Source organism: Strongylocentrotus purpuratus, unplaced genomic scaffold (assembly GCF_000002235.5).
Source record: "Strongylocentrotus purpuratus isolate Spur 01 unplaced genomic scaffold, Spur_5.0 spur5_scaffold_8, whole genome shotgun sequence".
NCBI classification, from domain to species: domain Eukaryota; kingdom Metazoa; phylum Echinodermata; class Echinoidea; order Camarodonta; family Strongylocentrotidae; genus Strongylocentrotus; species Strongylocentrotus purpuratus.
Genome location: NW_022145614.1, coordinates 25,962,348 through 25,977,728, shown reverse-complemented (window position 1 = coordinate 25,977,728; position 15,381 = coordinate 25,962,348). Strand labels below are relative to the sequence as shown.

At 39.0% G+C, this 15,381-nt stretch overlaps 1 protein-coding gene across 1 annotated transcript; it reads left to right on the top strand.

The window, feature by feature from the left end:
* Positions 1-5,184: 5,184 nt before the first annotated feature.
* Positions 5,185-11,135, top strand: LOC590572 (transcriptional adapter 1). Its single transcript, XM_030975570.1, has 2 exons — positions 5,185-5,258; positions 9,945-11,135. Exon 2 carries the CDS (start codon positions 9,970-9,972, stop codon positions 10,981-10,983), a length of 1,014 nt encoding a protein of 337 aa, XP_030831430.1. The 5' UTR covers positions 5,185-5,258; positions 9,945-9,969; the 3' UTR covers positions 10,984-11,135.
* Positions 11,136-15,381: the final 4,246 nt, after the last annotated feature.

Below are 15,381 nucleotides of genomic sequence, written 5' to 3'. Positions count from 1 at the left end.
AAATAAGGGAGAAGGAAGGAAATGGAAAGAGGGGGTATCAGTTGCAATTTTTCCTCTAACAAGTTGTGGATCGGGGTAGGGGGTGGGGCAAAAGGCCCTTGCCTCCCCCCGTCCCGCTAAAAAAAAGAGAGAAAGAAGGAAAAGTAAAAAAGGAGAGCTAAAATAGGGACCAAAAAAAAGGTGAAAAGAAGTGGAAAAAGATCATTTGCAGTTAATCCCGCCAACAACGTGTGGAGAAGGGTGAGAGCCGAAATGACCTTGCCTCCCCCCCCCCCCCCACATCAAACCTAAAAGAGAGAGAAGGAAGGAAAGGGAAAGAGGAGAGAAAGGGGGAAAAAAAGAGAAAGAAGAAAGGTAGGGGAGATCAGTTGCGATTTTTCCGCCAACAAAGTGTGGATCGGGGGGGGGGGGCGGGGCACTGGCGTATTGATTGGGGAGGGGGCTCGGGGGAAGTAAAATTTAAACGCGGTTTATTTCTAATTCCATAACGGTGGTTTACACATAATGCTGAAATGACATAATTTTCCGAGATTTTTCCTCATTCTTTAGTAAATTATACTTTTTTTTATGCGTTTGTAAATTAACAGCCAGGCAATAAATATGCTTCTTGAGATGCATGTCAGGGCCCGCGGAACGGCGGGGATCGGGAGCCTCCAGTTCCCCCCCCCCCCCCCTCAAAAAAAAAAAAAAAAAAAAAAATGTTTTGGAAAAGCATTTTAAAGAAAAATAGTAAAAAAGAGAGCAAGAAGGAAAAAATAGTTAACTGCCAGTGTCACAACAAAATAAGGTATCAACAAATGCTCATCTGACAGTAATTAAACGCCTAAACCAGTGGCGGATCCAGGGGGGGGGGGGGGGGGGGGGGGTGCAAATTGAATTTTTTTTGAGGATCCCAAAAAAAAAATGTGCTCACTACCCCCCCCCCCCCCCCCCCCCCCCCCCCCCCCCACTGAGCGAATTTTTGGCCGGCGCGTTTTTCAAATTTTCGGGAGCAAAAAAAAAAAAAAAAATGCTCTGTACCCCCCCCCCCCCCCCCCCCCCCCCCCCCCCCCCCCCCCCCCCCCCCCACTGAGCGACTTTTCGGCCGGCGCGATTTTCAAATTTTCGGGAGCAAAAAAAAAAAAGTTGGTTCCCTCCCCTAAGAAATCCTGGATCCGCGCCTGCCTAAAACCCCTGAGGGGAAAACTGTATTCAGACGAGGATTATTTTCGAGAACGGTAAAACGAATTGTCTTGTTTCTCTAATACTTAAATTAAATGTCAAAGCTTCCGCGCTTCGCGTAGGAGGTGGGGTAACTGAATTCAGACGAGGATTAAGAGTCGAGAACGGTAAAACGAATCGTCTTCTTTCTCTAATGATTTAATGAAACGTAAAAGCTTCCGAGCTTTGCGCGGGAGAGGGATGAATTTAGACGAGGATTAGAGTAAAAAACGGTACAACGAATCGTCTTCTTTCTCTAATGATTTAATGAAACGTAAAAGCTTCCGCGCTTCGCGCGCGCGGATGGAGGGGGTGGGGAACTGAATTCAGACGAGGATTATTTTCGAGAACGGTAAAACGAATAGTCTTGTTTCTCTAATAATTGAATTAAATGTCAAAGCTTCCGCGCTTCGCGCAGGCGGGGGGAGGGAAAAACTGAATTCAGACGAGGATTAGAGTCGAGAACGGTACAACGAATCGTCTTCTTTCTCTAATGATTGATTGAAACGTAAAAGCTTCCGAGCTTTGCGCGGGACGGGGGAGGGGAAAACTGAATTCAGACGAGGATTAAGAGTCGAGAACGGTACAACGAATCGTCTTCTTTCTCTAATGATTTAATGAAACGTAAAAGCTTCCGAGCTTTGCGTGGGAGAGGGGGGGGGGATGAATTTAGAGGAGGATTAGAGTAAAAAACGGTACAACGAATCGTCTTCTTTCTCTAATGATTTAATGAAACGTAAAAACATCCGCGCTTCGCGCGCGCAGATGGAGGGGGTGGGGAACTGAATTCAGACGAGGATTAAGAATCAAAAACGGTACAACGAATCGGCTTCTTTCTCTAATGATTTAATGAAACGTACAAGCTTCTGCGCTTCGCGCGGGCGGGGGGAGGGAAAAACTGAATTCAGACGAGGATTAAGAGTCGAGAACGGTACAACGAATCGGCTTCTTTCTCTAATGATTTAATGAAACGTAAAAGCTTCCGAGCTTTGCGCGGGAGAGAGGGGGGGTGAATTTAGACGAGGATTAAGAGTAAAAAACGGTACAACGAATCGTCTTCTTTCTCTAAAGATTTAATGAAACGTAAAAGCTTCCGCGCTTCGCGCGGGAGGGGGAAACTGTATTCAGACGAGCAGGCGCGTACGCAAGGGAGGGGGGGGGGGGGGTTAGGGGTCGAACCCCCTCTTCGGTTTTTTATGTTTATATTTTGGAGCAAACCCCCTCCCTTTTTTAAAATAAATTATGCCAATGGCTGACCTAAAAAAGGTGACCTCCCACACCCCCCAACGGAAAAAAAAGTCAAATTTTCAAATTTCGAAACCAAAAAGCAAAAAAAAAGTGTCCTCTTACCCCACCCCCCCCCCCCCCCCCCCCCACCCCCACTTATTCAGCGGCTGACTGAGTCGTTGCGATATTTTGGGGGATCAAAAAAAAAAGTGGGCCCCCCCCCCCCCCTAAGAAATCCTGGATCCGCGCCTGCGCTCTAATGGGTCACTTTTTCAACAACAAAATTCCCTGAACATGGGTCCCATTTTTAACAAAAATACCATTAAAAATGGTTTTGTTTGTTCAAAATTTGCTAAATTTTCAGATGTAATTGCCATGCAAACACCCTCAAAACACCTGAAACTTATGAAAAATGCCCCCAAATGATCTCTTATAATGGGTAGGGGTTTCGAGGCCTGAGCGGCACACCCCGTCCAAACCATGCAAATCTGAGTCCCCCCCCCCCCCCGGTCATGCATGAGCTAGAGAAACTGATCGGAGATCGAGAGACTAAAAGGCAGACACTTCTATAGAGAGAGAGAGATATACAGTGCGTCCCCAGAAAAGGACGAAACCGAGAAGTATCGATGTTTTATCATTAATAAATGACACGTTTAGATTTTCCTCTTTCATTTGCTGCTATACTTATATGATGCATATATTAACTCCGTTTCGTTGACGATCAGCATAGACGAAAGACTTGATGCATGGCTGATTGTAAATGAAACGGAGTTAAGTCTTTTGTCAATTCTGCTTGTTGCTACGGCAGGCAGCCAGTGAAAATGAACTTTTAAAATCAAATTATGGAAATGCAAGCATCACTTTAAACAAACAGAATTTGGTTAATTTCTTGCTCACATTTCCTGATTGAGGTGTCATATGAAAGGGCAGAATATGAACTTTCTGGAAATGTGATTTTTTTTTTCCTTTGAAATACAGATACCGCCCGCCAAATGACTTTTTGGTTTTTCTTCCTTCAAATTGCTTTTAATCACTCATGCGTAAAATATGCAACATATAAGTAGCATCAAATGAAGGAAGGGGACCTGCTTTGCAAATATGTGTCATTTATTAAGTATAGTTGTGATAAAACATAAAACGACAAAAAAAAAAAAAAAACGACAGAAGGATCATATAGATATCTCATCCAGAAAATCAAACATACCGCCAATACTACATAGAGAACTTGAGGAAGCTGTAAACAGTATGAAGGACAACAAGGCACCGGGAAATGACGAAATAACAAGTGATATTATCAAACAAGGAGGGGAGGAAACTATTCAACCAGATATTGGAAAAGCAACAGATTCCAACTACTTGGAAAGAGGCAAATATAATTCTTTTATACAAGAAAGGTGACAAAGTTGATGTAAAAAACTATCGTCCAATCAGCCTTCTTTCTCATCTGTACAAAATCTTCACCAAAGTAATCCAAAATAGAATCAAAGATATATTGGATACAAATCAACCCAGAGAACAAGCAGGGCTTAGAGCTGGAGTCTCAACAACAGACCACCTACAAGCTATAAATCAACTCATTGAGAAGGCAAATGAGTACCGACTTCAACTATGCCTCGGATTTGTGGACTACCAGAAGGCGTTTGATTCCATCGAACACACAGACATGTTTGATGCCCTACGAAAGATTAACATTGAAGAAGGGTATGTGAGCATCCTGAAAGATATTACACCAACGCACTAGCCAGAATTCACATTGATAATGATGTATCAAGGGAGGTCAAGATCCAGAGGGGAGTCCGACAGGGAGACACATTATCTCCAAAGATATTCACAGCCACTATAGAGGAAGTATTTAAAAAGTCGCATTTAAATGGAGGAGTATAAACATTGATGGGGAAACACTTACTGATCTCAGATTCGCTGATGATGTTGCCCCCAGGTCGAAATTCCAGTTGATACTAGTTGAAACCAGTAAGGATTTCCAACTGGTATCTACTGGTTTGAACTGGTCTCAACTGGTCTCAACTGGTCTTAACTGGTACCAGTTGCTACCAGTTGATACAATTTGGAAACCGGTAGAAATACCAGTTGACATCTGATACCAGTTGATATTACCAGTTGATTTACCAGTTGAAACCAGTAGATGATTACCAGTCGATTTACCATTTGAAAACCAGTAGATGATTACCAGTTGATTTTACCATTTGAAAACCAGTATGATTAATTCGTTATATATGATCTCTTTGTTTTTCCTTCAATCTACCCCCAGTTCGATCTCCTTAATCGGTATTTCTTTTGTTCTCCTTTATTCTAACCTCTTCTCTTTTTTTGATGTATTTCTTTGTTTCTCTTTCAATCTATCATTTTCTCCTTCGTCATCTGTTTCTTTGTTTTAATCTGATAGATTCCCTTTCTCCTTCTGTATGTATTTCCCTGTTTTTCCTTAGTCTAAATCTATGATCCTCTTAGCTCTTCAATTATGTATTTCTATGTTCTTCCTTTGACTTATCCTCTTCTCTTTCCTTATGTATTTCCTTGTCTTTCGTCCTCCATATCCTCTCCACTATCCTTTATTCCCTCTTCTATCATCTTCCCTTCCCTTGGTGTACGTGCTTGCACAATAATGCGCTGACGACTTGGACTCTTTCACCAGAGCACTTCTTGGAATTTTTACGCGAAAATGGCTAAACAGTTGTGTAAAAAAAAATATGCGCGCGCGCGCGCGGCGGGCGCTCTCCAATTATCATATGCATATAGATCTACTGTACGTAGATCGTGAGGGGCCAAAGATTTGAAATAGAATGAGCATCAGCGATTGATGAAAAATAGTGGTAAAGTTGATTCATTTTGTGTTTTTAGTGTTATCAATTTGCCTGTCTTGTTTTTAAATATCTTTCACTGCATTCTGCATTAATTTTGTTGGGTTATTGCCACTTATTGGACTCTTCATCACCACTTTTTAACACGGCGCATTGTAACAACACACAGATGCCAATATGTGGGTCAGTCTATAACTTGGGATGTGAATGACAGCGCACAGCGACTGAACTGTATCTTTTTGCCCGGGCGCGTTATTTTTTTATGCGGCACAGATTGGGGCATGGCGCGTGTTAAACCTATGGGAAGTACGTTCTTTCCCTTCTGAATAGTGTCTGCACGTACGTGAGACTAGTCATGTTAGCTAGCGCATTAGCGCTGCGAAGAAGTTTGTATATCCATCGCGAACTATGTGTTTAGATAACATTCCTGTTCGTTTAAGTTAGTTAAGTTTTATTGACTAATTATTGTGATGTTCTCCTTATTGACGTTCTGCCTCCTCTTCAGATTTCCAATTTGATTTTAATTGTTGATGTAATGATTTTCCATGCAGTAGTGGATTAAATGTAAAAACAGACCTCTACTACTTATACATGTCTCGTACGCACACGACCAGTATTAGTCTGTAAATCAAGACCCCTTTTAAAAAAAAGCCCCAATCTGTGCCGCATAAAAAAATAACGCTGCCCGGGCGCGGGCGTAAGGCTTCTACGCCTACGATTTGTGCGCTCGTCGTCCAACTAGGTCTAGTCAGAAAATTACCGGAAGAAAAAAAAAGGGAAAAAAAAAAGAAAAAAAAGGTTATCCTTAAGATCTAGTCTAGAGTCTAGATACTTTAGGGTGTTCGGTTCGACCGGACCGCAATGAATGAGATATAGTCTATGCAACAAGTTTTTCACTCTTGTCTACTTAGGGTCTAGAGTAAAGGAGCCGGTAATCGGCCAGCTCCAGTTTTCGGCCGATTGGTTGGATGCAAGGTAAAATCACTCTAAAATACATCGCATAATAGCATAACACATATCCCACACATACCATACCATGCCAGTTTCACTGAAGAACCACATTTGCAATGGAAAATATATCCTAAAATATCACATTTTAGCGATGTAATCGCCGGTCCCGCTACCCAAATCTGAAAAATCGAGTATCTTACGCGTGTCTGTAAGAAATATGGGTACCATAAAATGAGCTTTATTTCAAGTATTTTTCAGATTTAGAGCCCGATTTTGTGCTAGTCGCAAGCTCAAAAGTATCTCATCGCATGCATTAAATCAATGCAGCCGCACACCGCGACGCACACACGATATCTCTGTCTAATTCAGATTCCAACTTCCGATCACCGCTGTGCCTGTCTTCGGCCAGGCGAGCACCAGGGAGCTCCGGCGTGGGATACCTGCCCTGCCCGCTTGTGCTGTACATCAGCGCGGAAACGCACGGCGCGCGCGAGTGCTTCCTATTGACTTTGTACATGCGGCCGTAAACTGAAACGGTGAAAATTGAAATGAATATTGTCATGGCAATTCGTGATTTTTTTCTGGGATTCTTTTTTTGTTTAAATAATAATAATATTTGCTTCATGATTTGAACAAGAAATGATAATAAATGATAATGAGTCCTAAAAATAGGATTTTGTCTTAAGTGGCCGAAAACGGGCTCCTTTACTCTAATGCAATTATAATAAAAATTAAAAATAACATAGATCTAGATAGGGTCTAACTTCAACTTGTTAGATCTATAGACGTCTAGATCTAAAATATAGCTTATTTATCTTATGATAGCTTGCTCATTTAGATCCTAAATTAATGATTAATCCGAGTAGGGAGGCCAATGCCCGGGCGTAAGGCTTCTACGCCTACAATTTGTGCGCTCGTCGTCCAAGTCAGAAAATTACCAGAAGAAAAAAAAAGGGGAAAAAAAAGAAAACAAATATCTATGGAATAAAATGTATAACAAATACACAATTACACACTCCACAACATACCTATAATCACGGATCTGTAAAGATCTTTCACCATTTATTGATGATCTTGCAGATTTTGACGTATTTTGATCCAATAATTGCGCTAGCAGACAAAAAAAACAGACGCACAAGAGAAACTAGAGGGCGATGAGGTTAGCTCACTAAAATCCTTCTCAATGACTGAAGGTAGAGCCTAAAAATATGGAACCAAATTTAATATCAAAGAACTTTTGATAGAGATTAACATATCAGATGTGCACAAATGTCACTTTTAACAACTAGAAAATATAACGAAAAAATATTATATCTTTTTAATTGCAGATTTTTACAAACTGCACATTCGAAGGTAGATAGAGTACGATGTTTTTGTCAAGCAAATCCCTTTTGGAGTCACCGAGGCCCATACTAGTTTTAATCAGTACCTCGAATAGAAGGCATGGTTACATGTAGACCAAATTTTTCCAGGGTTGGGCGGTAAATACCGGTTGCGGTAATTACCGGCGGTAAATACCGGTAAATACCGTCCGGTAAATAAGATGCGCGTCCGGTAAATATGTAAAAAACGGGAAATATGATTTTAATTCTCTATTTATTCATAATTTTACTTGTTTTTAGCCTCATAACTGAAAATATTGTTCTGAAATAATTAGCAGCACAATACTCATAGTAGGAACACACAAACAGATTTATAAAATCCTCACTGCATACAAAATTGTACACACCCAAACAAATGGCATTTTGTGCATATGCTAATTAATAGGTATTCATGAATATGGTAATTAGCAACTGGGAACCAAAACCTTCTACAAGTTACTTTTATTGTAAAGTTTAAGATATTTGAATAAAATCAGTGAAAATTTGAACAAAATCGGGCAAGGAATAAGGAAGTTAAAGCTTTTTGAAATGACTAGTCACTAGAAGGCGATATTCAATTTGATGACATCATTTGTGGACAACTCTCCATGCCTTTTGTACATCAAATTTCATGTTTTTCTTTCTTTCTTGTGATTGAGATAATAGAATGCAAAATGATATTTTACTTCACATGTTATGATATCCAATCAAGAACACAAATAAACAGGAAAAAAACAAAAGACTTGTGAAATTTGATGTACAAAAGGCATGGAGAGTTGTCCACAAATGATGTCATCAAATTGAATATCGCCCTCATGTGACTAGTCATTTTAAAAAGCTTTAACTTCCTTATTCCTTGCCCGATTTTGTTCAATTTTTCACTGATTTTATTCAAATATCTTAAACTTTACAATAAAAGTAGCTTAGTATGAAGGTTTGGTTCCCTTTAATGATGAACATCATATCTAGATTAGGTGTATATTTAGTATCTTTTTTCTGTATTTTTTTCCAGCATTACATAATTACAGACATAGACAAACACACGAACAAACACACACACACACGCACAAATAGTACACACAAGAGCAACCATACTCACCACCATTGTTATTTTGTTCAAAATTGGACAATCCCTATGAACAAGTGAGTGGAAAAATATATTTCCCGGTATTTCCCGGTAAAAAGTGGTAAATACCGGTAAATACCGCTTGTTTCCCGGCGTCCGGGAAATAAGCCTCCGAAGCGGGAAATATGCCAACCCTGAATTTTTCTGTCTCTTTCGTTCGTTAGCCTCTGTTTTGGTAGGGTCGGCTCTCTCTTTAGAGACAGAACAGCCCTATATGCTTTAGTGTTCACGCTTTGTGTAAAGATACGTTACACCAAACTTGGCAAAACTACCGGCCAACTTCCATATTTCACAGGATGCGCATGACGTCATCTATATCTCATCCCTTCTAGTCTACGCCGAAGGCAAAATGATTGTGAAGGAAAAACTGTGCGCGAGCTACGAGTTTGTAATGGCATGCACAGTTTTTTCCGAGCGAGACAGTTTTCGGGCGCATCTACAAAGTCAATAGGAAGCGTGTGCTGTGCGTTTCCCCGCTGATCTACAGCACTAGCGGGCGTCGACCGAAAATTTCTGCCTCTGATGTGGGTAGGGTCGGCTCCTCTCTTTAGAGACAGAAGAGGTCCATACGGACTAAGGTGTAGGTTAGGTGGATAAATCTCTCCATCAAACTTGGCAAAACTACCGGCCAAATTCCATATTTCACACGATGCATATCCGGTGCATCTTATTTTGAAAATTAGGTATAGGCTTAAATACTTCGGTTCCACTTACCAACTTGACTGAAATAATCCGTTTAATGGTCCCCTTTTTGGAAATAATAGGTCAAAATCGACATCCATGTTGAAAATCTTGCAGCCGTATGTTAAGTTCTCGCTGCGCATGACGTCATCTAAACACATGCTATGAGTTTGTAATGACGTGCACAGTTTTTCCTTCATAATCATTTTGCCTTCAGCGTAGACTGAAAGAGATGAGATTTAGATGACGTCATGCGCAGCGAGAGTTCAAAATACGGCTGCAAGATTTTCAACATGGATGTTGATTTTGACCCATAATTTCCTACAAATTTCTGTGTACAGTGCTTGTAACTTTATGAAGACTGGGCCAAATTTCTTGCATAAACTTGCAGTACATCTATGCTAAATGATCAACCTTTTCTGATCGATTTCACAATGTTTCTTTCACAATGCAATCACATGACCATAACTGGTCTTTATCTTTAATAAAACTGACATTTATCAACCTTTCCCATCCATACACAGACTGTAACCATATTCATATCCCTTTTCTCTTTTGTCACTTAAATTCTCACTACAGGGCTTGGAAGAGAAAAGATCACACCATGGCAATGAATGCAGTGAATGCAGAGCTGAAGCAAGCCAGGACAAATCTGGAGGATGCCCTTGGGGAAAATAGATCTGCTTACTGGACGATAATGAAACAGTGGTATCGCCAGAAAGTGGACAAGGATGATTTGGATAATGAAGCTCTGCGGCTACTGACAGAAAGGAGTGTCCACCTACATAATGAGTTCATGGTTGCCATCTTTGCCAAGTGCCAGACTGCTAACTTCATCCATGACTCCAATGCTGCAAAAGGAACCATCCCGGTTGTAACGCCACTGACTCCTACACCGAGCAAGGTGGTAAAGAAGGCCAAGAGCACCAAGAAGAAGAAGGCCATTGTAAGAGCTACTTTTGAAAACCGCTTCATGCCCAGTGATCCTATGCAATACCTACCCATCGAAGTGTCAAAGCCTGTGACCAACGAGAAAATGGAGTTCTGTACCAAAGCAGCTTGTTTACCAGATGCTGAAATGCTCCACGGTAGAGTCTTTGTGACGACCTGGGAATGGGGTCTGGAGGGAGTCACAGATTCCACCGTCCCTGTCGTCTTGCATGCCGTCCAACGCGTCCTGAAAAATCTCATCAGTGCTATGCTATCGAGACAGTCCGCTTACGAGGTCCGGGATGGATGTTTCAAGCACGCACATGGACAATACTTCACTGAAACAACGCCACAAGCCAAGGAAAGAGAGACTAAGGTCGATCTCCAATCATCCATAGACTCGCCAAGCTCCAATGTTGCAAGTAAGCTAGGAGTGGATGAAGTTGAACAAAAGGCCGTTTATAGACTAGCTACTGGTGGCAAGGCTCCTATGCATAAGACACTAACCCTGGAGGATTTGCTGGATGCTGTGCTGGTTAATGGGAGGTTACTAGCCTCTCACACAGTTGCTTCATTAGCAACGGAAAGGATTCTATGTAGTCTTTGGCATCCAGATCAACAGCAGCTAGACCAGGATGAGAGGTACAGAATGCAGCTTAACCAGCCGTTTTCCTTAGACAGACGATAGTGATGAACTTAAACCTATTGACTATACTTCAATTTTGGTATAACACACATTTCACACAGACCCTATATATAATACGGTATGCTGAGATATAGAGAGCTTGGCATAGCATTCAACAGGTTTTGAATTAAAATTTGTCTCTGTTGTTTTTTCCTTCTATGTTTTGGTTTTGACCCTGCGACTTTATACTTTATAAATCCTTCCTCGTCCTTCCTTTCCTCGTGCATGTATGCAGAAACCCTATGGAAAAACTTCAACATGGGGGGGGGGGGGGGGGGGGAGGGTCCTGACTTTCAGGTGCCTATGTGTCCCAGGCGCCTGTTAGTGTTGAGAGCTCTCTGCCCAAGGTCTTGGCTGCATCACTGACCTATTATTGCAAAGTACTTTGAATTTGATAAAGTATGCTGTACGTATTCATAAGAATAAAGAATTTGTGTCTCATTCTTAACTATCAAAGTTTCTTGCAGCTAGGTGGTAGTATCTATCAGAAGTTAGGTAATTATCTTAAACTTATAGAGTGTCCTACAAGAATATCATATACCTGCAGTTGGGTAGTTTGATCAGAAATTTGTAATTATGTCCCTTCAAAATGTCTTGCAAATTGACCCTCTAATTTACATTGTATAAAACTTCTACATCAATAGACTTTTCATAATTGCAGTGCAGTTTGCTTAAAGGTAAAGACCAGTTATGGTCATGCGATTGCATTGTGAAAGAAACGTTGTGGAATCGATCAGAAAAGGTTGATCATCTAGCATCTAGCATCTGCAAGGTTCTGGAATCATCAAAATGATAAGAAATGTGGCCCATTCTTCGTAAAGTTACAAGCACTATACACAGAAAGATGTATATGGGACTACCCTATATCTCTCACAGACCATGAGAGAATCAAATTTACCAAATATATGAATTAGTAGGCTGTTTCCCGGCAATTTTTTTATCATCATGTATTAGTCAAAAGTCAAAACATATTCTTTCACGTGATTGGTAATGAGAGCTTCCATTTCATTTTTTGAAATTGGGGCATTTCCAATACTGGTCTTTACCTTTAATCCTACTACCTTCTTATTTCCATCAGTTTCATTTTACAGACTGATCAGAATTATTGTGTTAAAAGACACAATACTTACAAAGTTAATTTCCTTTACTCAAAATTGTCAATAATAGCTTGTGCATACTAATATGATATTTACAAGTGCACATGTCATTTTCTTCTGAATAGATGTACAGAGGAAAACAAGTACAAATCTTATCTGTATTCATTGGATGTCAACATTGCTATTTAAATTGTTGTTATAGGCCAAAGATTTTTTAAATGTCATGCTTGCCTTAACAGATATGATTCCTCTCTATAATTGGTTTATAATTTGATGGAAATGAAAGATGACATGTGATGATCACAGTGTAGATTTCATTGCATAAATTTTCTGGAAATTGTTAGTTTCCTCAGAGATACACAACTTTAGTTCAGTATAAGATTATTGAATTTCATGTACATTGAGACAATCTATAATTGTTTCATAAAGAGAAAAATCTCTACTTCTATGCAGCTCTTTGAACATGTACACGTACATTGTAGCAGCACAATGTCAATTTTCCATTGCTTATTAGTATAAAAGATTTCATGACAATCAGATTTGTGTCTGTCTGTCAGGACATACGGCGTGTACTCTCAGCAGTCCTAAATCATGTCACCAAATTGTAGGATTTGATAACTAGAGCAGGGAGGTAAACAATTCGTAGATTAATGCAAAATCTGGGTGAAGTTGTTACAGTACATGTACCTACATGGCGACTTTAAATAAAAATTATATGAAAGGAAATTACTGCCCAATCGATAAGTGATATTGATATGAGCATGAAATGGACAATCCAATATTTAGATAGAAGATACAATTTTTTAAAGACTAATCTTTATTTTATACTACTCAAATTGGCAGCAGCTTGCATTATTAAGCCCATGTCCTTACAGTATAATTTTTGTCTGTACATGAAAGCATATCATTTAATTCATTGTCCAAATAATAACATACATATTACAATAATTTGGCGTATGTCACAGTCTCCAAATTGATCTATGGTTTTTTAGGAGAGAGTAAAAATGACAAAAGCTTTCAACAAAATCTATTGCATGGTGATTAAAATGGTGATAACTAGGCGTTGTGGCATGCGCCTGTAATCCAGCTAAAAAGTGGAAGTTACAAACTGATTCAGCCGAGGACGCAGGTTCGAAACTGAGTCACGTCTTTCGGATGGTGACGTTTAAAGGTTGGTCCCAGACGTAAATAATCATATCTGATTGATACACGTCTGTAAAAACCCAATACACACATACACACAATTGCACTTTATTCTGACATCACACAGAAATAGGCTGATTGACATTATGCACTGGAATCACGTAATATTTAGTATATTGTGTATGTAGGTGAGTGTGCTTCAATTAATATCCTTCTGCAACTGATATTTTGGATATGTACCATGTCACAATGAATTTTAATTTATGAAAACCAGTTCTGAGTATTTTGTGATGAATCTTTTTCAGATATGATGCAGTACACTGCTGAGGTAATATGCTTCATATGTCTGTATCTTATACATGTAACACAGCTCTAACTTAGTGTTGGACCTTGGCTGCATGCAGTTGCCATTGGTATGTTAAACATGTTAAACATGGTTTGCCAAAAAAATGCTGCGTTTTACCTCAGCATACCTGAAACCTGGATAATCAAAAGGATTGAAACATTTGTCATCTTTGAGGAATTGTCTTGAACATGTAGGGTGGGAGCAGAGTAAGAATAAGTGTAGTGTAGTACAGATAATACTAGCCCCGCTCCTTCACTGCTTGTGAAATGTATTTGTGCAAGTATAATATGGTAAAGTTTGTACATCATAATGTTAGGACAAAAAATTGCTGAATGTATTCAGGAGGACTAGCATGTTATTATGATGCAAAATTAAATTCATTGCATTTTCTATTGTAATTAAATGTTTGTGTCAGCACTTTTATTTTACCTGTGGAAATCTTGTTACATGCATATTGTCATAGTTAGCGGTATTTGACAGAACAAAAAACAACTTATTAATAAAACAACAACAAGGCTATTCATACAGGTGGTGCATATATTTAACTACATATTTAGATATTCTTAAAGGTAATACAAAGTTTTGGGAAATTTTGAAAATTGGGTGGATAGTGATTCTTTATAATTTTAATATATTTGGATGCCCATGTGGATGTATTATAAGCACTAGAAAATTAGCCCTTAAAACACTTTTGTATCTTTCTCTCACTTGCTTCTTTAAAGTCTCTCTCTTTTATATTTCTCTCCCGTTTCTATGTCTTACTTTTACCCTTTTGTTCTCCCTTTTCATCCTCTTTTACTATCATGGACAAATTGAAATGAAACCACATTGAGAAATAACTGTTTCTTAATATTCCTTTAATAATAATAAAGGTTCATATCATCTTCACATAATCACACTTTGACATCACTGACATTTAATTCACAGCACAATCACTTTATACCACGATTTGAAACAATGTTATATTTATATTGTGTTTGACCAACAGACAGTACAGTATAAGCACATAAATACAGTCAAGAATCATATTACCAAGTCAACATAACAAATAATCCAAGTATGCTCTTTTTTTTTTATAGCGTTCCTATCCGTCACAACGCTCATGGGGCTTGGGACATTAATAACCGATTAAAGCCGAGCTGTTAATGATGTGACTGATATGATGATTAACAAAAACTTATTTTCACCAATAGATCTATCTTTTCCCATGATATAGTAGTTATATAAAAATAAAGTTAAATGGTTAAGTTTGTTGACATGCTAAATTAAAAAACTTGAGTCCAATTTTACCCAAAGCAGAATGCACTAGCTTGATAAATGGCCACCACCCATCTATTATTAATATCATTATCATCATTGTCATTATCATTATTATTATCATTATCAATATTTCTTTATTGCAGCTAAAACTTGAGGTTGGATTTCAAATACAAATACAACTAGATGGAATGATGCCTCCGCCATAGAGCAATTTTTCAAATTCAAGTTTGATTGCAATCCACAATCTCAGAATATTGGGATTACAAGCTATTTTTAATATACATGTATGATCCCTTGATCTAGGGTAAAATAAAATGAGAAGAGTAAAGGCAAGCCTGGTGGTTGTTTCACAAAGATCCTAAGTTGAACTTATCTCTAAGTTGGACTTAAAAACTATGGAAAGTCATTAGCATCTTTGAAAATATTTTGTAAAAGTTATTTTGAAAGGCGTAAAATGTTGATTCAAATCATTCATATTTTCTATCATCAAGGAGACTTCATGTTCTGGATGTGGAATTTATAAAAAGTCTAAAATACTTGAATTTCTGCTTTTGA

What these genes read in the sequence shown, in the direction of transcription:
- LOC590572 (XM_030975570.1), top strand. Translation starts at nt 9,970, where the DNA reads ATGGCAATGAATGCAGTGAATGCAGAGCTGAAGCAAGCCAGGACAAAT.